Here is a 22846-nt window from a genome sequence, read left to right on the forward strand (position 1 = left end):
TAAACCTCAAGCTTTGCAAATGGCCGTATTGGAGCCGATGGATCGGCTCCGTGGTAGTACGCTTCCTTGAGATCTATTGAGCATATACAATTGTCTTTCCCTAAAAAGGGAAGTATAGACTGTAGCGTGACCATCCGGAACTTCTCTTTCTTCACAAATTGGTTGACCCATCAGTAAAGAATGAAGGCGAGAAAAAAGGAGGTCCCACTGTACTCATCCCACATTAGACCCATTATAGAATACTATCCCCTGTTTGGTATGTACCTCTCAAGACATCTGCATCAACTGGAAAGGCCGTAGAAATACCTCACTAAAAGAATCACAGGCTTAAAGCAGATGCCCTATGCTGACCACCTTAAAAACGCCAGCTGTACTCTGTCGCATATCGTCTACTCAGAGGCAATCTCTACTTAACATACATGGCCATATCAAAACCCAGAGCTGTTGGACATGCTACACTTAAAGAAATCCCAATCCCTCAGAGCCACACGCTCCAGGGATCTAAACCTTGTCATCACAATAAACAAAATGTGCTGGAGGGATAGGTTCCTGACCCAGAGACTCCCCAGACTCTGGAATACACTGCCCATACATGTCAAGCAGAGCACCTCTTTGGCCCTCTTCAAAAGGAACCTTAAAGATTGGATGGGAGAAAGGAAATTCACCCCAGGGATCACGTCATTCGCCCTGCTAGACAGAGGTCCAGGGAAGTAAATAGTGTGGGAAGAAATAGCCAGGGAATTGTTATGGCTAGGCATGTACAGGCCCTGGAGCCGATAGCCTAATATCAGCCTATGAACATGGAACGTTATGGTGAGTACATAACTTCTTAACTGGGATAGTTTGACTTGGCCATGAGCCCATTTTCAGTGGAGGCCCGAGGAGAAAAGCTCCACAACAGTACAATATATATTGTAAGACACAGCATTTGTCCACTGTACAGTAATTTTAAGACAGTAGTATACAATTTGTAGTTACAAAAATCATAAGACAGTTTAAGCAAAAATAATGATACACAAAATAGCATTGATTGACTTGGGCACAATGCTCTGTCCAACAGTAAAGCATTGAGTCAAAAGAAATGTTCTAGAAGAAAAATGTAAAGATAAAAAGTAAACGCTGGTAAAGTGAAAGAAAAACAAAAGAATAATGTGATAAAAAATGAAGAGCAACAAACAAAAAACACAAACTCTACTGCGTAACCCTAAAGTTAAAATACACTGTCAGTCAAGAAAAGCACTTATATTCTGTGATATTACGGCTACAATATGAGTTAAACTTAACAATTTGTAAGTCCTTGTACAGTTTTACTTTACAGTCTCTTAGAACTTAACTTAATGTTGTTATAATAATAGCTCATACACATCTTATTCACTACATTAGAATATAATTTCATACTAGTTCATACTACACCACACAGTGATCAGTCATAGTGTCACACACTCATCCACCATTCACTGAGAACCAGTCATGTAATATTGACCAAACAATATGTGTATATACAGTTAACTACAACGAATATGATTAATAAATTAATATACATAATCTGGAGTAAATAAATGATATTTATGATATTAAATATCACCAACACACACACAACACACACACACGCACACACACAACAACATACACACACAACACACACACACACACACACACACACACACACACACACACACACACACACACACACACACACACACATCACACACACACACACACCACACACAAGACATTAAATCATTTACACAGCAACACCATACAACACAACAAGCTGAAGACCTTGCAGGTTGTATTGCAGATTGCTTAATACGCCGCCATAAATATGCGTATGCTGTACTTTTAATTTCTATGCGCACAAAATTGCAATTTTTTTTTTTTGTTTTAGTATATTTTGCAAGTGTTTTTTAGTCGTTTTTCTCATGTGTTGTAAAATATTTGTATCAACCCAGATTGTTTGGCATGTTGATGCAAAACAACAATGTACTTGGAAACAGTGCAACACAGCAACAACAGTATTCTGAAGGACTTTAAAGTATTCTGAAAAATTTTAAAGAGAAAAATTCAAAATTCTTTTATACATTCAATGTATTTCATTCATGTAAAATTTCATTCATACTTTGTTTTAGCAAACAGGTTATTTATAAAGTTTTTCTAAAGCTCGGCAGAGGGATTCCCAAATTTCGTGGAAACACATACACTCCCCATACACACACACACCACACACACACACACACACACACACACACACACACACACATTATTGTTCTTGTGCTTCTCTGTCTTTAAAATACACACACATTATTTTGTATCCTTTCACATTTATTATCCTTCCATATACATAACATTTTGTTTTCCATAACACACATTTTTTGCATTTATTTTGATCCTTCCCCTTGCAGAGTAGGCCTTTCCTTTTATGAGAAACTTGTGTATTACCTTTCAGACTCAGAGTAATGACTAAACTAACTAATGACACTACTGTTAATGCAGGATTGTGTTGTCAGTGTGTACAGTGTATATAAATAAAATAAAAATGCTAAATCCCCCCCCAGCTCTCAGTTCTTCATTCTCACGATCCTCTCTCTGTCCTCTCTTCTGATATCTCATGAGATATGCGACATAAAAATCGCATTTACAGCTTAAAAAGATACCAGCTGAAAGAAAAACGGAATAAAAAAAAAAGAAACAAAAAATGATGTTTAGCATCATAAGCAGGCGCAGAGCTGAGAAAAAAAAAAAAAAAAAAAAATTAATTTCTACTTTTTTTTTGGGGTATGGGGGGCATGGGAGGAGAGCTCTGAGGGCATGGGTTGGACACACATGCTTAGATATTTAACCTTGTAAATGAACAGTTTCATGTAAGCAGTGCTGGTAGGTAGCAAGGAGGGAATTAATGGAAAGAAATATTTGGTTGGAGTGGGATCAGGGAGAAATTGTAGCAATAGTGTTGAGGAATACCAAGATGGATAGGCAGTGGAGGGAGTGTAAATAGGTGGATTAGCCTGCGGTGAGGCAGGAGCAACGCCAGTGGTTAGTTAGGTAGTTTATTAGTTGTTTGAACTCGTGATGGTGTGGGTTTTTTGTAATTGCAGGACTGAGAGTATTCTATAATTTGGTAATTTTATTGGAATAGAGACAGTCACCATGGTGGCTATGGGATTTGGTGACTTTTAGTGTAAAATTATAGGAGGATCTGAGGGTCCTGGGGTTAAGTTTTGGTTGGACCAGATTGGCGGGGCAGGGCAGTTAGTGGAAAGGTGTATTATTTTGTCGAACATTGATAGTTGATTGAGAGGCAGAAGGTTAGGGAGTTCAAGCCATTTTAGTTGAGAGAGCACAGTACACTGGTGAGTCCTGTGTGGGGCATTCAAAGCAAACTTTACAATTTTGTGATAGCATGATTCTAGACTTTTTAGGTCCAATTTGCAAAGGTTTGTGAGTATGTGGGAACCATAAAAAAGGGACGAAAGTAGTGAGAACAGGCTGTGGCAAGCTTGGTATTGTGGGATAGGTACGATTTGGCCCTATGTATGGTGCTACCAACCTTGATGTGCACCTTTTTGATTGTTAAGGAGACATGTTTTTCACAAGTTAGATTCTCATCAATAGTGACTTGTAAGAGTTTGGTATGAGTTGTGGATTTGATCTTGGTGCCGTTTGAGGAGGAAAGTGATAGAGGGGAATTACAAGGTTTGGATTTTTTGTTTTTGAAGATTGTAAGTTTAATTTTGTTTGGGTTGAGAATTAGTTGATATTCTGAAAGGTATTTTCCTATGCTTAAGAAGGATGATTGCATTTTTATTTGAAGGTCTTGTGTTGGGGCAGAGCATATAAGGGTAGCATCGTCTGCATATTGGACGGTCGTGCCTAGTTAGTTGCTGTGCTGAGATGGTTTGTGAATAAGATGAAGAGGGGATGGCCTAGTATGGAACCTTGGGGCATGCCAACAGAAATGGGGAGAAGGGGGAGAGAATGTTTTGCCATTTGGTGGCCTGCTGCCTATTAGAAAGATAACTGAGGAACCAGGACAGAGAGGGTTGGTTGATGCCGTAGGTAGAGAGTTTATTGAGTAGGAGTTGGTGGGAAATGGTGTCAAAGGCTTTAGTCACGTCCAGAAAGATAAAGGAGACTGTCTGGCCTTCATTTCATAGTTGAACATTCTTGCCTTCTTTCCTGTTGATACCCCCAAAGTTCACATTTGCATTGTCTCCTGCAAACATAACACATTTTGATGACAGACTGTATTTCTCAAGGGTTTCCAGCAGGTAATTACATACCATTTCAGACGCTTCATTTGGCATGCTGTCCAGTGCAAATAATCTAGTCTGAGTTCCACCAGTTTTCCAGTTAAAATACTGAATGATTATTGGGAATAATTTCTCTTAATGACTTTATTACTTCCATAACAGTCTGAGGACCAATGACATTAATAATTACCTCTGTTTTTGTCCTGGCACATGTAATATTTTTAGCAGTTTCGGACTCACTAAGCCTACACATTAGACCAGCAGTGCAATCCATAGATTTATATGACTGATGATGAGTGACAGTGTGAAACGCTAATGTTGTTTCCACAGCACCTGTCTTCAAAGATTCTGTTGAATATTTCTGTTGAAGAAATTGTGATTTTTGCAGACGAAACTGATGGTTTTAGCATGTTTGTGTTTTCCGCTAGTAACGTTGTTCTAAATCACTGGTACCCTTGTTTGCAATGGACACATAAGAATCACAAACCAAACACTTTGCTTCATTTTCGGTGTGTCGTTTACCAAAGCATGGATACTTAATTTTCATGTGGTCCGAGAATTTGCATTTCCTCTTGATAGTGTTACTGCTAGATGACATTTTTAGATAAAAGACTTCAGTAAAAAGATACGACAGGACTGTTACAGAAGTATAAAATGTTACACATAGAGTCTGTGACCTTCTCTGGAAACTACGCAGAAAAGGAGATTTAATGCAATATTTTCTCCCAGCCAATCAAAGCCATGCTATTCAGTATATGTTTATTTATTTATTTATTTTACATTTGTTAACCGGGATTGTCTGACTGAGCAAAAGCCCTTTTTCAGCAGAGGCCCGAGGAGAAAAGCTCCAAAACAGTTACAAAAAATATAACTGTTACAAACACAGTTAACATAATCATTCATAATAAAACTTGTAAGAACGGTTATCATATATATGCAGTTACAGTTATCTATAAAAATGTTATGATGAAGTAGACTAGTTTAAGTTGTAAATGTTTTGATGTAGAGGAGAAGAAATGATGGTAAGACAGAGGAAGTTAGGTTTGTTATTTAGTGAAGGTATATTCAAGGAGGCTGAGAACAGCTACAAATCCAGTGACTTTTTAAGTACTCTTTAGTTTGAAGACTTTAGGATGGAAAAGTGGTCTAACTTCTTGTGGGAGTTTGTTCCACACAACAGAGGGATGGTAGCTGTATGTAATGGCTCCTATTTTGGACTTGGGCTTGTAGATTTGTAAAAGGTTTTGGATGGAGCTCCTGAGTAGTCTGGATGGGACATAGTGGGAGATTATGGTGCCTGGTGCTGGACAGTAGGATGGTGAATAAATAATGGAGTGTATAATTTGGAGCTGAGAGAGGAGTAGGAGGTGTGGTAGTTCGAGCCAGTTTAGATGTCTGAGGGAGATACAGTGGTGAGATTTGTAGGTTTGTTGTGCAGCAAATCTAGCTATTTTGTGATAGGTTGATTCGAATTTGCTAAGTAAGGTGGAGTTAAGAATTGTGAGTATTTCAGAGCAGTATGTTAGGCATGACAAAAGATAAGCATGGGTGATTGTGGTTCTAGATTCAGGGGTTAGTCATTTTTTTTATTTCTTTAGTTTATAAGGCTTTAGTCAGATTTCCTGAGCTAAAAGGTTGAAAACTGTAGTCAGTATCCTGGCAAACAAATGCTAATAAGTAAATTATAACAGAAAGCTTTAAACAATATAAATTATAACATATATAAATGATATTTACTCTATCTTCCAATTCTAGTTGATAAGCTACTAAGTACTGTAGAAAGAATTAAACAATGGTCCATGGCAAAGGTTATGGTGAGTTCTGCCCATGTCTGGCCATTACACCTGATTATTTGGGCTACTATATAGTCCTGACCAAACCTTTGCATGGTTAAGTAAATCTCATCATAACCCACACCCCTTCCATAATGGCCTGACACCTGTCAGAATGCTTTCTAAGCAACACTATGGCTGTGTTTCTAGCTTTCATTACAGAGTTTATTAAAGCTTCCTTCTAGAAAGGATGTGCTTCCTTTTGTGCTCTGTCTCACAACACCATCATGCACTACATGCATATGTTATCTATTTATTTAAGGATATCTCACTGTAGTGCTCAAAATTATTTATTTTAAAGAGACTGTAAAGTGCATTATAACATTTTATATTAGTTACATTAATAAAATCTTCCACAAATACTTAAAATAATTTATACTGTAGTACGACTTTATAAAGTATGCTTGGTGAGATCATTCATGGCTACCAACCAACAATGCTTCATTGCGTCTCAAAATGTGGAACACCGTATGGTGGTGACTTATGCTATGTTGTTACAGAGGATGCTATCCTTCTGGAACTCTACTTTATGTATGTCGGTGCTTAGCAATGTACATAATCTACTGTACGCAAATAATTGATGATACACATATATGATGTGAATGAAGCTAGATGAACAGTTTTCCCACTTAAGTTAGAAATGAATAAAACAAGAAAAATATATCCAGTAATGCCAAAAATAAAACCAAACCACAATGTAGGGCACTAGTAAGAACCACCAACAATGCTGTATCACACAAAACCACTTTATTCCACGTCAAAGGCTCCAAAACACATGTGCCTTTGACGTGGAATAAAGTGGTTTTATGTAATACAGCATTGTTGGTGGTCCTTACTAGTGCCCTACATTGCAGTTTAGAAATAAATAAAGAGGAAGTGGTAGGAGCAGCTTTGTGGGCATTATATAAATCCAATCTAGCTAAGGCAAATTTATACAACCTATCAGCTACTTTGTTGCTGAAGACTGCAAATCAGGATGAGGACTGTTTGCCTTCAGCATATCCTTAAAAGTATAACAGAGGAGGGGGACTGTCCAGTCAGCACGAGGACGTATCATTAGCTCTCCTTATCATTTCTGTGGTTATGAGAGTTTACTTGCAGGGCATGTAAAATATTCTCCCATGAAATGTGTTTCCATAAAGAAAATATCCCCTGGAAAAGAACTTCAGGATTAGGAAGAAGAGTGTTCCTTAGAATCTTGGGAAAAAGGAGAACAATTTTATTTCCAATTAAATTTTCATTTTCACTTGGAGTTAGAAGGAGGAGATGTTCTTTGTGTTTCACTGTTGCAGTCATCACATTTGGCTTATCCCTGCCAGGGTAGCCCTCGTCCGGCTCGAATACTAGACACATAGCATTTCTGCGTCGGATGCTGTCGCTTGAAGACTCTCATCAGGTTGTGAGTAGTATGAAGTAAGGCAGCTTGGGTGCTTCGTGGTATTTGTTGCTTCTTTTTTTTTTTGGTTTTATGAAGTAAGGCAGCTGACGCCATTGCATCAGGCTTTCTTGCCGTGGAGCTCAAAGCAGAAGCAGTTTTCAGGAGTGCCGGTCGGCCGCTACCTGAGTTTTCGTCTACCGAATTGAAGTTGAAGTCTTCTAAAGCTAAGTACTCCCTTGGGGATCCTTTTTTCTTGCACTAACCGATGTCAGAAAAAGTTAATAATTGTCTTGCCTGTGGAAAGCAAATACCACACCGCGACTTCCATTCTTACTGCGTCACTTGTTTAGGCCCAGACCACGACCTCCCAGGTTGTCGCTTCTGTGCTTTGTTCAATGCCAGAACTATCCGTCGTCAGGCTCTTACTGTAGCCAGTTATTTTTGCTTACACTCCTCAAATTCCGATATGGCTTTGGTAAGCCATCCAACAGCAGATCTTCTAAGAAAATGTAAAGATAAAGACAGAGACAGACCTCACAGGTCCAAACCTACCGACAATGCTTTCATTAAGCTAGTCTTCAGTTCTCCAGTACTCAGTGAGGAGCTTTCGCAGCCACTGATGCCTGCTTCTGTTGATTCGCAGGCTGCTACCAAGACCCTTTCGGAGCCCGGTATGCCGAAAATCTCTTCTTCAACTAAGGATCCTGCAGTCGCCTCTACCTTGGATGGGTCCGGAGCTGCTGAACAGGCACTTGCTTCCAAGAAAGTCCTTCGCACTACTGAATTTCGACATAAACCGACTTCTTTCACGACTACCATTCTTTAAAAAACGACAATGTTTCTTTGGGCCAGGGTACGAACCACACCCAAGAAACCGACGACCCACTCTCAGGCACTTGCTACCTTGCCTCTGTCTCAAATGCTTAAAATGGCAAAAGACCTTATCATGCTGATCGGGAAGCCAAGCTACCCCCTCCAAAAGGAAAAGAGATCTGTCCCCTGTCATTTTGTCTGAACAAGAGTCAGATGATTCTGATGCATCTGAATATGAAAACATGCAACCCCTCTCCATTTATGAGGATTCTGATGCAGAGGATTCCATTCTTTCAGCCTCTCCCGCAGAGGATTTTTCCTTTGGGGAAACCCTGCATACTTTAAGGGAGCATTTCCAATGGGAGAGTTGGGACTACCCTCAGTCTAAAAAGAGACTCAGGCAATTCCTAGATCTTCCACAGCACAGACCCTTGGCCATCCCCCCCAGTCCTGGATGTTGTGGAGGATGTTTTCCTCAAATCCAGCTTGACTCCTGACGTCCTTCCTCCAGTTCCCAGAAAACTAGACAAGTACTACAGAGTCCCTGACTCTCTCAAATATCGTTTTAAAAATTCTACAGCTGACCCTAAGGTAATTTCTCAAGGGCCAAAAGGGATTAAAGCAACCTCTGCTAAGAATTCCACCCCCACAGGCATGGATTCACGAGCATTGGACAGATGGTATAAAAAAGTATACACCTCAGATACTCTTGCTATGAGGGCACTAAATTGTCAGTTCCATATGCTTAAATTTCAGCAACATACCTTGGAACCCCTTAAACAAAAAATGTCTTCCTTTTCTGCTTGGGCAGAATCTAAAGATTTACAAGAGTTAATGCATTCTGCAAGTCAAGTAACTAAACACACCTTGCACTGTGGTTTTGATGCCCTAGAAGCTTCTTGCAGGGCAGCAGTCACTGGATCTGTCATTAGAAGGCATGCATGGCTTAAGGAACAGCCCCTGCCAGACCATGTCAAATCTAAATTGTTGGATGCCCCCTTGCACAAAGATAACTTATTTGACACTAAAGCAGAAGAGGTCATAAAAATGATGGAAGAAAAAGCAAAATCTATGCAAGCAGTTAAGGATTTCTTGCAGGTCCAGTCCCCTAGATTCAGCAGGCATTGTCCTCCAAACACTGGTCCTTTCCTGCTCCCAGTAAACCAGCCCAACTTAGGCACCATGGAAACAGACCCCCCCAGACAGCAGACACAGGGAATGCAGAGATCACTTCAAAACCAGGGAGTTCTAAACCACCCCGTTATGGTAAGAACTCACAATGACTCACCTCCTCCACCCCCTTCCTCTCCCCACCTTCACTTACCCTAGGAGGAAAACTCTCCTTTCACTCAAGCACCTGGGCCACCATTACCAAGGACCACTGGGTTCTGAACATTGTGTCTCAGGGATAAAAATTTTCCTTCCACACCCTTCCAACCCCAAAAAGGTTCCCAGATCTACCAACAACTCAGTGGGCAGAGGCTCAAAAGCAAATCCATTCCCTGCTCTCTATGAAGGCAGTCGAGCACGTTTCTGCGGAACAGATAGGCCATGTTTTCTACTCCAGACTATTTCTGGTACCCAGAAAAGAGGGCACCTAGTGCCCCATCCTCAATCTATCCATTCTAAACACCTTCCTAGTGATCCCAAAATTCAGAATGCTCACCCTCCAGCAGCTGCTACCCATGCTCTCCAAAGATGCTTAGCTAGCCACCCTAGATCTAAAAGAGGCCTACCTCCACATTCCTGTCAGGGAATCATGCAGGAAATATCTCCACTTCTGGGCAGGATTTCAACACTTTCAGTTCTCTGTGCTTCCCTTTGGCTTATCTACTGCTCCCAGACTTTTCACAAAATGTCTGACTCTGGCCATTGCCTTTTGCAGACAGAGATATTCAGATTTACCCATACTTAGACGACTTACTTATTCAGGCAGACAGCCAGGAAAAGCTGCTCAAGCACCTGGCCTTTGCAAAGACCCTCCTAACCTCTCCAGGGTACACAATCAGTGAAAAGAAATCCAAGCAGGTGCCTACTCAAAGGGTAATCTTCCTGGGAGAAAGTCTGGACACAGCAGCCCAGATGGCATAACTTACACCAGAGAAACACATTTTCCTGACAGCCTACTTCTCTCAACTAGCCACCAGGCCCCAGCTAACTGCAAGGAAGATCCTGCAGGCTCTGGGGTTCATGGCATCTTGCATACTACTCATTCCATATGTCAGACTGCATATGAGGAAACTTAAGTGGTACCTAAAGAGCCTTTGGTGTCAACACTCTCAAGACCTGGAAACTCTTCTACCTATAATTCCTTGCCTCAGAAAATATCTTCTTTGGTGGGCAACAGCATGCTTCCTCAACAAGGGACTGCCTTTCTCCCCACCACCCAGACCCTCACCACAGATGCATCAGACTATGCTTGGGTGCACACCTGGATAGCAGGTGCATACAGAACCAATGGAGCCCACAGCAAATCCCTCTGCACATCAGTCAAAAAGAGATGATGGCTGTGCAGCACGCCTTAATAGCTTTCAATCCACTTCTCTCTCCAGGGGCTCTCCTGATCAAAACAGACAATGCCACTGTGATGTGGTACATCACCAAGCAGGGAGGGACTCACTCCTACCCTTTATGCAGGCTGGTCATGACCCTTTGGCCCACAGCCTCTGCCATGCAACTGCACATGGTAGCACAGTTCCTACCAGGCTCTCTCAACTGTATGGCAGACCAATTAAGCAGAAATCTTCTGGACCCACATGAGTGGCAACTCAACAGAAGTACCTTCACCCTAATAACTCAGAATTGGGGAACCCCGAAGGTCGACCTCTGCCTCCCACACCAACCATCAGCTCAGCAACTTCTGCACCAGGTAGCATCACTGCATGGCTTGGAAAGTGGATGCCCTGTCCATCTCCTGGGTCAATCTATCAGTCTATGCCTTTCCTCCCCTACCTCTCACCCCCACAGTACTGCTCATAATAAGGGAGGAAAAACCAAGGACCATTCTTATAACTCCAAACTGGCCCCGGCAACACTGGTACCCCTTGCTGTGCAGCTTGTCCCTGCTGCCTCCATGGCATCTTTCTTAGATTCCAAACCTCCTGACCCAGAGGGAAGGGAGATTCATGCATCCCCAATTGCAGACACTCAACTTGGCAGCTTGGTGTATACCTTAACCCAGACCAATCTGTCAACCTCAGTAAACAGGTTCTGGATCTTATCCATGAGGCCAGACGCCCTAACACCAGAAAGTCTTATGCTGATAAATGGAAAAGGTTCTGCACCTGGATTCAGGCTAAGGGAGCCAATACGGGACAGCCTCCACCCCCTCCCTCTCATCCTGGATTATTTAGATGACCTACTACACAGTGGCCTCTTTTTCTCCTCTATAAAAATTCATGCCTCTGCTATTTCTGCTCATTTTCCTACTGAGCAGCCCCTTTTCTCACATCCCTTGATCAGACAGTTTCTAAGAGGGGTTAGCAACTTGAGGCCACCCAGAAGGGCACCAACAACAGCTTGGGACCTTAACTTTGCCTTGGAAAAGCTCACCCTGCCCCCTTTTGAACCAGCTTCTTCTGCAGAGCTAAAACTTCTCTCCTGGAAGACAGCATTCCTTCTGGCCATCGCTTCAGCCAGAAGAGTCTCTGAGCTGCAAGCACTCATGGCTGTGTAAAACCCTTCATCATCTTCCATGCAGACAGGGTGTCCCTCAGAACTAATCCATCCTTCATGCCCAAGGTGGTGTCCAGTGTGGCTCTCAACCAGTACATTCATTTGCCCTCATTTTTTCTTAATCCCCAGAACAAGGGGGGAAGGATTCTTCACTCTCTAGATGTGCACAGACAGCTCAGATTTTATCTAGACAGGACTAAATCCTTCAGAAAGTCTGATTAATTGCTGGTTAGCTTTGCTATAGGGGCAGAAGGCAAAGTCATCTCCAAACAAACCATTTCCAAATGGATAGCGCACTGCATCCATTTCTGCTAGAAACAGCATGGAAAGCCTCCCCCCAAGGAGATCAGGACACACACCACCAGAGCAGCCTCCACCTCTGCAGCTTTCCTCAGAGGAGTCCCCACCAGGAACATCCTGGAGGCTGCCACCTGGACATCTGTTCATACTTTTACCAAGCATTACCACTTGACTCTGTTCTCCAAATCCAGGGCAGGGTTTGCCTCTGCAGTCTTGCAGGGCATCCTAGCCAGCCCCTAGTTTCCTTGATTGCCTCCACCCATTTCCTCAGCTTTGGGAATAGACCCAAATGTGATGACTGCAACAGTGAAACACAAAGAACATAGTACAGTTGTGTACACTTACCAAAAATGTAGATGTTCGAGTGTATTCACTGTTGCAGTCCAGGTTTCCCTCCCTCCATCCCCCTTTCTTTTCTTTCTCCTTTTATTGCCATTCTTCCTTATTATTCTCCTTTCCTTACAAGGGACATATTGGTATTTATTTTCCACTTGTGGGGTTCTTCCATCAGAGCCTGGCTTCCTACTTGGGGGCTCCTGATAGATTAGGGCAAGCAAATCTGATGTAATGGCATTGGCTGCCTTACTTTATACTACTGTTGACCTGACATCAGTCCTCAAGCGACAGCAACCGACACAGAAATACTACGTCTCTGATATTCGGACCAGCCGTTCTACTTAGCACACTTGATTAGCAAAGGCATTGCCTCTAGAGCAAAGGTGGTTATAACCCCTCTGTACTAGTCACTAATCAGCCCCATAATTAAGTCTAATGCCCCTTTGGCATGTGCTGTACAAAGCACTTGCAGCAATTGGAGAAACCTCACAGGTTTCTAACTAAGAAGATTAAGGGACTCCAGCACATGCCTTACACAGACCGACTAAAGTCCCTCTCACTATACTCAGTATCTTATAGACTTCTTGGAGACTTATGCCTGGCTCGCAGAGCAATCTCTGACCCCAAATCTAATGAATTTGCTGCATATCCATAAATCAAGACAGGACTAGAGCTACTCTTTCCAGGGACCTAAATATGGCCTGTGACTTGACACTGTTCAAAAGGAACCTGGACGAGTGGATGGGGCACTGTGAATTCTTACCAGAGATAGCACCCTTAAGCTTCCTGGACATGGGCGGTCATTAATAAATACGATCCTGGGTATTGACTAAAGTATCTATGGTATTACATTAGGATGAAAAGGCTAGGCTTGAAATGATCTCCGGGTCAATAGCCTAGTAACCTCCTACGATCCAATGAATGGTGTTAGTAAAAGAGATGAGGACAGTGGACGTACTGTGTTTGGGTCTGAAGCCGGGTTGTGAATGGGAAGAGAGATTATTTGAGAGTAGATGGTTGAGAAGCTGTGTGTGGATGCATTTTTCTAGGATTTTAACTAGGGAGGATAGAATGGCAATGAGGTGGAAGATGGATAATTCTTTGGAGGGACCTCCTTTGTGGAGTGGGATGATATGGGATATTTTCCAGGGAGTAGACACACACTGTTCAGAGACTGAGTGTTTGATCAAGACAGATTTGGGGTAAGCAATGGATGGGGTGGCACATTTTAAGAACAAATATTTTTCATAATTGGAGTTGCTGGCTTTTGCTTGGAAATGTTAGAGCTACGTAACTGGAATTGTGTTTCTTTCAGTGGAACATTTTACTGAACTGTGTGCTAGTCAAAACTAAATATAACCTTCTCGTACATGCTTTGAATTTTAAATTGGTATATCTAGAGAGATGCAGAAGGAAGGGCTCCTTGTTTGCTTTTTTGATTTTCTTCATGTTTCACTGTTGCAGTCATCACACTCAGGTTATCTGCCTGCAGGTAGCCCTCAGTTGGCCCAAATACCAGAGTCTTAGTATTTCTGTGTCGGATGCTGTCGCTTCTTCCATGACGTCAGGTCGTCAGGGGTATAAAACATCAGTCGACGCCATTACATCCATCTTTCTTGCCGAGGAGGAGTCCGAAGCAGAAGCAGTTCACAAGTTCTGGCCGGCTGCTACTCGAAATTTTTCTTTTCGAGTTTATAATCCTGAAGTCTTCTAAAGCTAAGTACCCCATTGGAGATCCTTTTTTCTTGCTCTAACCGATGTCAGAAAAAGTTAACAATTGTCTTGCCTCTGGAAAGCAAATACCTCACAGAGATTTTCATTCTTATTGCATCATCTGTTTAGGCTCAGACCATGACGTCCCTCGCTGTCGGTTTTGTGCCCTGTTTAACGCACGAACCATTCGTCGTCTGGATATCTTTGTCACTAAATTCTTTCACTGTCGCTCTCCGTATTCCGAAATGGCTTTGATAAGCCATCCGACTACTGACCTTCTGAAAAAACGTAAAGATAAAGACAGAGACAGACCGCATAGGTCCAAAACTGCTGACGACACTTCCGTTAAGCTAGTCGCCAGTCCTCCGGTACTCAGTGAGTTGCCTTTGCAGCCCCTGATGCCCACTTCTGTGGATTCGCAGTCCTCTGCTGAGACCAATTCGGAGTCTGGTATGCCGCGAGATGCTTCTTCGACTATGGAACCTGTGGATGTCTCTACCTTGGATGGGTCTGGAGCCACTGTGCAGACACTGGTTTCTGAGGGTGTATTCCATCCTACCGATGTTAAAATCAAACCGACAACTTCTTTCTTAGCCAAAGCTACCGAGTTTCTTAGGCCTAGAGTACTCACCATGCCTAGAAAACCGACGACCAAAGCACATACTCAAGCTCCCATGCCACAAAAACAAATGCTTAAAATGGCTGAAAACCTTATTACCCTAGTTAGGGGAAGCCAGCCTTCCCCTGCTAAGAGACAAAGAATTGAGTTTCCTTCTGACTCTACAGACCAGGAGTCCGATGACTCTGACCCTTCTGATTATCAGGACATGCCCTTATCAGTCTATGAGGATTCAGATGCAGAGGAATCCATTCCCTCTGCCTCCCCTCCAGAGGATTTTTCTTTTGGTGATACCTTGCATACTTTAAGAGAGCATTTCCACTGGGAATGCCAAGACTACCCTCAGTCCAAAAAGAGACTCAGAAAATTTTTAGAGTTGCCTCAGCACAGGCCTCTAGCTATACCCCCTGTCCTGGATGTTGTAGATGATGTTTTTATGGAATCCAGTCTTACCCCAGATACATTACCCTCGGCCCCTAGGAAACCTGACAGGCACTACAGAGTACCAGCTTCCCACAAGTTTCTTTTCAAGAATCCTACTGCTGATCCAGAGACCATTTCCCAGGGACCTAAAGGTATTAAGGCTACTACAGCCAAAAATTCTACCCCTTCAGACAGGGATTCAGACAGATGGGGTAAGAAGGTATATACCTCTGCATCAGGGCATTGAATTGCCAGTTTCACATGCTGAAGTATCAGCAACATATTATGGAACTAATTAAACAAAAATGTTATTTCCAGATTGTGCAGAAAATAAAGACTAGAGCTGATGCATTCTGCAAACCAAGTTAGTAAGCATACTTTACAGTGTGGCTTTGATGCCCTAGAAGCATCTTGCAGGGCTCCAGTCACTGGTTCTGTACTGAGAAGGCATGCTTGGCTGAAGGAGCAAACCTTGCCAGATCATGTCAAATCCAAATTACTAGATGCTTCTTTAAATAAGGACAGTTTGTTTGGCACCAAAGCAGAAGAGGTTCTTAAAAAGATGGAAGAAAAAGCTAAATCTATGCAAACTGTTAAAGAATTCTTACAAGTGCAACCACCTAGATTCAGTAGGCATTGGCCTTCTAAAAACTGGTACTTTCCAGCCCCTTCCAGGCCTTCCCATACAAGACCCAGGGTAAACAGGCCACCCAGACTACAGTCTCAAGGTATGCAGAGATCTAAACAATGGAGTGCCCCTACCCCAAAAACAGGGAGTGGTAAGCCGCCCCCCCATGGAAAAAGTTCACAATGACTTCTTAATTCTCCTTCCCAGTCCTGCCCAACTGCTTGTGCCCCTAGGAGGAAAACTTGCCCTTCATGCAAAATACTGGGTGTCCATTACTCAGGACTGATGGGTGCTCAACATTGTATCCCAGGGGTACAAATTCTACTTCCATTCACTGCCAACCCCAAGTGGGTTTCCAAACCTTCCTCCAAACCAGTGGGCAGAGGCTCTAAAGCAAGTACTTCCCCTGCTCAATATCAGAGCTATTCAGCTTGTTCCAGCAGAACAAAGGGGTCAGGGTTTCTACTCTAGACTTTTCCTGGTGCCCAGAAAAGAGGGCTCTTGATGCCCAATCCTGGATGTTTCAATTCTCAACACCTTTCTGGTGGTCCCAAAATTCAAGATACTTGCCCTGCAACAGCTTCTCCCTATGCTAGCCAACGATGCCTGGTTAGTCACTCTAAAGAAGCTTATCTGCACATCCCCATAAGGGAGTCATGCAGGAAATATCTACGTTTCAGGGCAGGCTCTATGCACTATCAGTTCTCTGCACTTCCCTTTGGCTTATCTGCTGCGCCCAGAGTATTCACAAAGTGCATGGCTCCAGCCATTGCATACTGCAGGCAGAGAAATATCCAAATTTTCCCATACTTGGACGACTGCCTGATTCAGGCGGACAGTCAGGAATTGCTACTTCAGCACCTGGCATATGTAAAAAACCTTCTCACTTCATTGGGGTACAACATCAACGAAAAGAAATCACAACTGGTACCCAGTCATAGGTTCATAGGTAGGTACTAGGCTATCTGCCCGAGGGCATTTATAAGCCTAGCCAGAGAGTGTCAGCTTTCGCCGCCATATTGATTAATTAACTGAAGATTGTGTTCCTGGGTGCAAGCTAGGACACAACTTCCCAGATGGCATTTCTCACTTCAGAAAAACAGATCTATCTGACAAACTACTTCAAACAAATGGCCACCAGAACCCAGCTATCTGCAAGGGAAATACTGCAAGCCCTAGGGTTCATGGCCTCATGTATTCTGCTAATTCCATATGCAAGACTGCATATGAGGAAACTTCAGTGGTACTTAGTCTTTGGTGCCAACATTCTCAGGACCTGGAAACAGTCATTCCTATTATACCTTGTCTAAGGGCAGAGTTCCTTTGCTGAGCAGAAGCATGCAGCCACAACAAGAGACTGCATTTCACTCTACCCCTTGCCACTAAAACCCTGACAACAGACACATCGGACTATGCATGGGTTCCTCACATGGCAGGCAAATGCATTCAGGGCCACTGGAGCCCAAGGCAGATTCTCCTGCTCAAAAAGAGATGCTACCTGTGCAGAATGGTCTGACAGCTTTAAGACACCTAATCCTTCCAGGACAACTGCTGATAAAAACAGACAACACCACAGTTATGTGGTACATAAACAAGCAGGGGGGAACCCATTCTTACCCACTCTGCAGGTTAGCCATGGCCCTGTGGAACACAGCCTTGAGCAACCAAGTGCATCTACAAGTTCAATTCCTGCCAGGCAAACAAAATTCACTGGCAGACAACTTGAGCAGAAATCTCCTAGACCCACACGAGTGGAAATTGAAGCCCAACATCTTCAACCTTCTGATCCAGAGATGAGGGACACCGGAGGTGGATCTCTTTGCCTCCCCCGAGAACCACCAGTTAAGCAAATATTGCACCAGGAACCCTCACAGCAGGGCCTGGAAGGTGGATACCCTAGCCTTTCAGTTGGAAAACCTCTCTGTGTATGCCTTTACCCGTCTGCCCCTTTTCTCAAGTACTACTTATGATAAAACAGGACAGGCCAAGGGCAATTCTTATTGCCCCAGACTGGCCATGCCAGCACTGGTACCCACTCCTGCGCAGCCTGACAACGGTGCCACTCTGGCACCTACACCAGACTTTCTACCCTGCTGTCTCAGTAGGAGGGACAGATTTTGCATCCACAGTTGCAAACCCTAAACCTTGCAACCTGGCTTACCCCTTGAATACCCCACCAGCAGCCCTCAGCAAACAGATGCCGGACATCATTCCAGAAGCCAGAAGGCCTAGTACTAGGAAATCCTGTGCTGAAAAGTGGAAAATATATTGTTCTTGGAATCTGTCTAAAGGAAAGGACACAGCAGTGCCCTCCTTACCTCTAATCCTGGATTACCTAGCAGAGCTACTCCTCAGAGGCCTATCCTTCTCCTCCATTAAGATTCATGCCTCTGCCATCTCAGCTCATTATAATACTGAGCCACCTCTATTTTCTTACCCTCTCATCAAACAGTTCCTGAGAGGGGCTAACAACTTAAGGCCCCCTAGGAGAGCACCCATCCCTGCCTGGGACCTTAACTTTGTACTGGAAAAGCTTACGCTTCCCTCTTTTGAACCTGCTGCCTCAGCAGAGTTAAAATTCCTCTCTTGGAAAACAACCTTGGTTTTAGCCATAACTTCAGCTAAAAGAGTGTCTGAGTTACAGGCACTTATGGCTGTGGAACCTTTCATTATTTTTCATGCTGACAGGGTTTCCCTCAGGACTAACCCGTCCTTTATGCCTAAGGTGGTGTCTAGTGTGGCTCTAAACCAATCCATCCATTTACCAACCTTCTTCCCTAACCCTCAGAGTAAAGGGGAAAGGATCCTGCTCTTCTTGGATGTGCACAGACAGCTCAGGTATCTACCTTGATAGGGCTAAGCCTGTCAGAACAATTTCACCAACTGCTAGTTAGCTTTGCTACAGGGACAAGAGGGTAAGACTATTTCAAAACAAACCATTTCCAAATGGATTGCATACTGCATCCATTTCTGCTACAAGCACCATGGAAAATCTACCCCACAGGGGGGGTCAGAACACATTCCACTAGGGCTACTTCTACCTCTACAGCATTTCTCAGGGGAGTCCCTGCCAGGGACATTCTGGAAGCTGCTACCTGGAGTTCTGTACACACCTTCACCAAGCATTACCACTTGCCTATCTTTTCCAAATCCAGGGCTGAATTTGCTACAACAGTCTTGCAAGGCCTACTAGCCAACCCTAACACTTTTTGGCTGCCTCCACCCAACCTCAGCTTTGGGAATCAACCCAAGTGTGATGACTGCAACAGTGAAACACGAAGAACATAGTACAGTTGTGAACACTTACCATAAATGTAGATGTTTGAGTGTATTCACTGTTGCAGTCCTGGTTCCCCTCCCTCCAGCCATCTGGCTTTCTCTATCTTTCTACCCGTCCTCTCTATGGCCATTTCTAATGGCATTTGGTATTTACTTTTTTACTGGTGGTGTTCCCCGCAATATACTAGCTCCCTATTTGGGGGCTCCTGATATTTGGGGCAAGAAAAACTGATGTAATGGGGTCGGCTGCCTGTTTTATACCCCTGACAACCTGATGTCATGGAAGAAGCGACAGCATCCTACACAGAAATACTAAGACTCTGGTATTCGGGCTGACTGAGGGCTACCTGCAGGCAGATAACCCAAGTGTGATGACTGCAACAGTGAATGCACTCGAACATCTACATTTATGGTAAATGTACACAATTTACTTTTTCTATCTCGCATTTCACCCATTTAGTTTCAGGAAGTCAAGATCTGAACCGCTGTGCCAGTAGGCCCAAGCAGACTGGGTAATGCTAGTGATGCACTGAGATAACCCATTCTGTGCATGTATCCTCCATTGGAAACATAACTAAAATCTGTAGAATGAATAGCTTCTGATAGCTACATATTCTGTATTAGTACCTGTTTAATGATTGTAACTTGGACAATTTTGTTAGTAAAAGGTGGTATGTATTATTGCCTTTTAACTTTTGTCAGTGTTCATATTTGTTGTAGGTCAGAATACATCACAGCACACTTTTTTTAAGATATTAACCAGTTACTTTTTAATTTCTTTGTATCAGACGTTGCTATTCTAATGAAGAAGTGCAAAAACGCTACAGAATGCGGGAAAAGTTTTTTCGTGCAGGTCAAGTGTGTTGCTTACGGACAGCTGGTGAAGTTTGGTGGTACCGTATTGTTATCCATCGGCTTGTGAGTGAAGAGAAAGTAGAAGTTTTCTACATTGATTTTGGAAACATGGAGACTGTGGAGAAATCTCATATCTGCCTTCTGAAGTGTGTATATAGTGGTGGCTGATTTGAACATGTGATAGTATGATTGCTTTAATTTTAAACCAGGACAAATCCTATAAAATTAAGCAGTGTTCTTTCTGTGGTCTTGTGTACTAAAATGTGTTGTAGCTGTGGTTCTATTCATTATAACTAGGGGAGTTATGAAAATTGCCAACATTTTTCAAGCAGGTTGTAATTTCTTTTTTCTCTCTATTCAGCATAAACTTCACAGATACTATACTTATTTAATTTTTATGCTGACTTTGGGGTATTTGCAGGCAAAACAGTGCTTTACTACCATATCATGTTCTCATATGGTGTTCCAGTAGCACTTTCAGGAGTTCTGTGGTACAGAGCCATCCCTAGAATTGCATTAGAATTGTATTTATCCAATTACAGGTCTGTAGACTGAAGTAAAGCCTGACTGTATTTGTCAAAAAATAGTCTTTGTGATACAAGTTGCAGAATGTTCAGAATGGTTACTTTGAATGATGGCATTTTTTGTTTATGTAATAATTACACTGTTTCCACTAGTCTTTCAAGGTGACCATGTGCAAAAAAACACTACAAGCAGTTATAGAGTGGTCCTTCATTTGTGGAGAGAGAATGAATAAAAACAAATCCATGCTTAATTAACATGACCAGTATATTAACCTTTGTAGTTCCCACCACTTACTCAGCTTGTTTTCCTGTAGAACAAGTTTCATAATCAAGTGTTCTAACTCGGGTATCTTGAATACACCCATAGAAGGGCTTCTGATTTATTTTTTCTGTACTGAATGCAAGTTCTTCATTATGAACAAAGCAACAAAATTTATTACTCATTTAGGTTCATAGGTAGGTACGAGAACTATCTGCCCTGGGGCCTATATAAGCCCAGTCAAAAAATTTCCCTAGCTTTTGCCACCCAAGAAAGTTATTTTCCTTTGCCCCTGTCTAGCAGAGCCATAGAAGTGATCCTTGGGGTGAATTTCCCATTTCCCATCCAGTTTGAAGATTTTTCTTAGAGGGCTAAATAGGAGCTTTGCTTGACATGAATGGGTAGTCTGTTCCAGAGCATGGGAAGTCTCTTGGACTGGAATCTATCCCTCCAACATGTTCTTTTTATTGTGGTGGCAATGTTTAGGTCCTTGGAGCGTGTGACTCAGAGGGATTGGTGTTTCTTTAAGTGTAGCATGTCCAACAGATCTGGGTTTTAACATGGCTTTGTATGTTAGGCAGAGGTCACCTCTGAGTAGGCGGTAAGTGATGGAGTAGAGCTGGAATTTTTTGAGACAGTCTGTGTATGGAATGTGTTTGAGGCCAGTAATCCTCTTAGTGAGGTATTTCTGTGGGCTTTCTAGATGTCTTGCGAGGTACATGCCAAACGGGGAGTTGTACTCTATAATGGGTCTGATGAAGGATGAGTAGAGAGGAACAATGACCTCTTTTTTTCTGGAGGTGAACCCCTTTGTGATGAGGTGTGCCATGTAGAAGGATTTCCTGACTACTGTGGTGATGTGATTATCAAAGGAGAGACCACTGTCCACCTGTGTCCCAAGATCTCTTATCACACGTTGTGTTTAGTAGGCTACCGCATATGTGGTAGTTCATGGGTACAGTGTTTTTCCCAAAGGGGATGACAGTGCGCTTTTTGGCATTGAGTTTGAGGCCATGACTTTGACACCAAGCATCAGTCTCAGTGAGGCCCCTTTGTAGAATGTCCACATCATTAGGCAATTCTGTTATGGCACCTAGTTTGCAGTTGTCTGCGAACTTCATTAGCCAAAGACCCACTGCATTAGCCTGGACTTCTGAGAAGTAGATGCCAAACAGGAGAGGACCCAGGACTGAGCCCTGTAGTACTCACTTGTCACCGGTCTGAAGTTGGATTTGGAGTCAGGTACTTTCATTGTGTGGGTTCTGTCAGTTAGCCAGTTGGCCACCCATCTTGTGACATAGGGATTTATGCCCAGTCTATTGAGTTTAAGTTTATCTATAATTCCAGAGTGAAGGATGGTGTCAAAAGCCTTGGTGAGGTCAAGATAGGCTGTGTGCACCACCTTACCCTCGTCCACGGCTCTAGTGACTGCTTCAAAGAAGTCAGTCATGTTTAGGAAACATGACCTAGATTTTACAAACCCAAACTGAGTGGGGTCCAGAGTTTGGCGGTTACCTATGTCCTTGTTTATAAGCTCCAAAATTATACTTTCCATGGCATTGCAGACCAGGCTCGTCAGGCTAATGGGGCAGTAGTTCCCGGGGTATGTGGTGGCGCCCCCTTTGTGGAGTGGGATAACCATCACTGTGCGACATTCAGTAGGCACAAAGCCTGAAGTGAGACTATGATTGAACATGGTACTTAGGTGGGGTGCCAGTTCGTTCTGTAGTTTGTGCAGAACGCAGCCTGGGATGTTGTCAGGTCCCATGGATGCTGTGTTCTTGGCTTTGGAGAATGCAGTCTTTACTTGTGCAGTGGTGATTACAGGGGCTTTGCATTCTTCCAGTATAGTGATGGGCCCTTTGGGGGGGGTGAAGTTTGCACTGAACCCATCTGCAGGATGTTGGCAATATCAGTTGGTTCTGCATATCTAGTGCCATTGTGCTGTAGCTCAGAGCAGAT

General features: G+C 43.0%; 1 protein-coding gene across 1 annotated transcript in view; it reads left to right on the forward strand.

Moving 5' to 3' along the window:
- The window catches only part of TDRD5 (tudor domain containing 5), a 2447201-nt gene extending 2426321 nt beyond the window's left edge, over positions 1-20880 (forward strand). Inside the window, exon 10 of the mRNA XM_044085919.1 lies at positions 20035-20880. Coding sequence (XP_043941854.1) covers positions 20035-20269 — 235 coding nt within the window. The 3' untranslated portion in view covers positions 20270-20880. The remainder of the gene's footprint in view (positions 1-20034) is intronic.
- Positions 20881-22846: the final 1966 nt, after the last annotated feature.

This window comes from Protopterus annectens, chromosome 10.part0 (assembly GCF_019279795.1).
Source record: "Protopterus annectens isolate FY-2018-M chromosome 10.part0, PAN1.0, whole genome shotgun sequence".
Taxonomy (NCBI): domain Eukaryota; kingdom Metazoa; phylum Chordata; order Ceratodontiformes; family Protopteridae; genus Protopterus; species Protopterus annectens.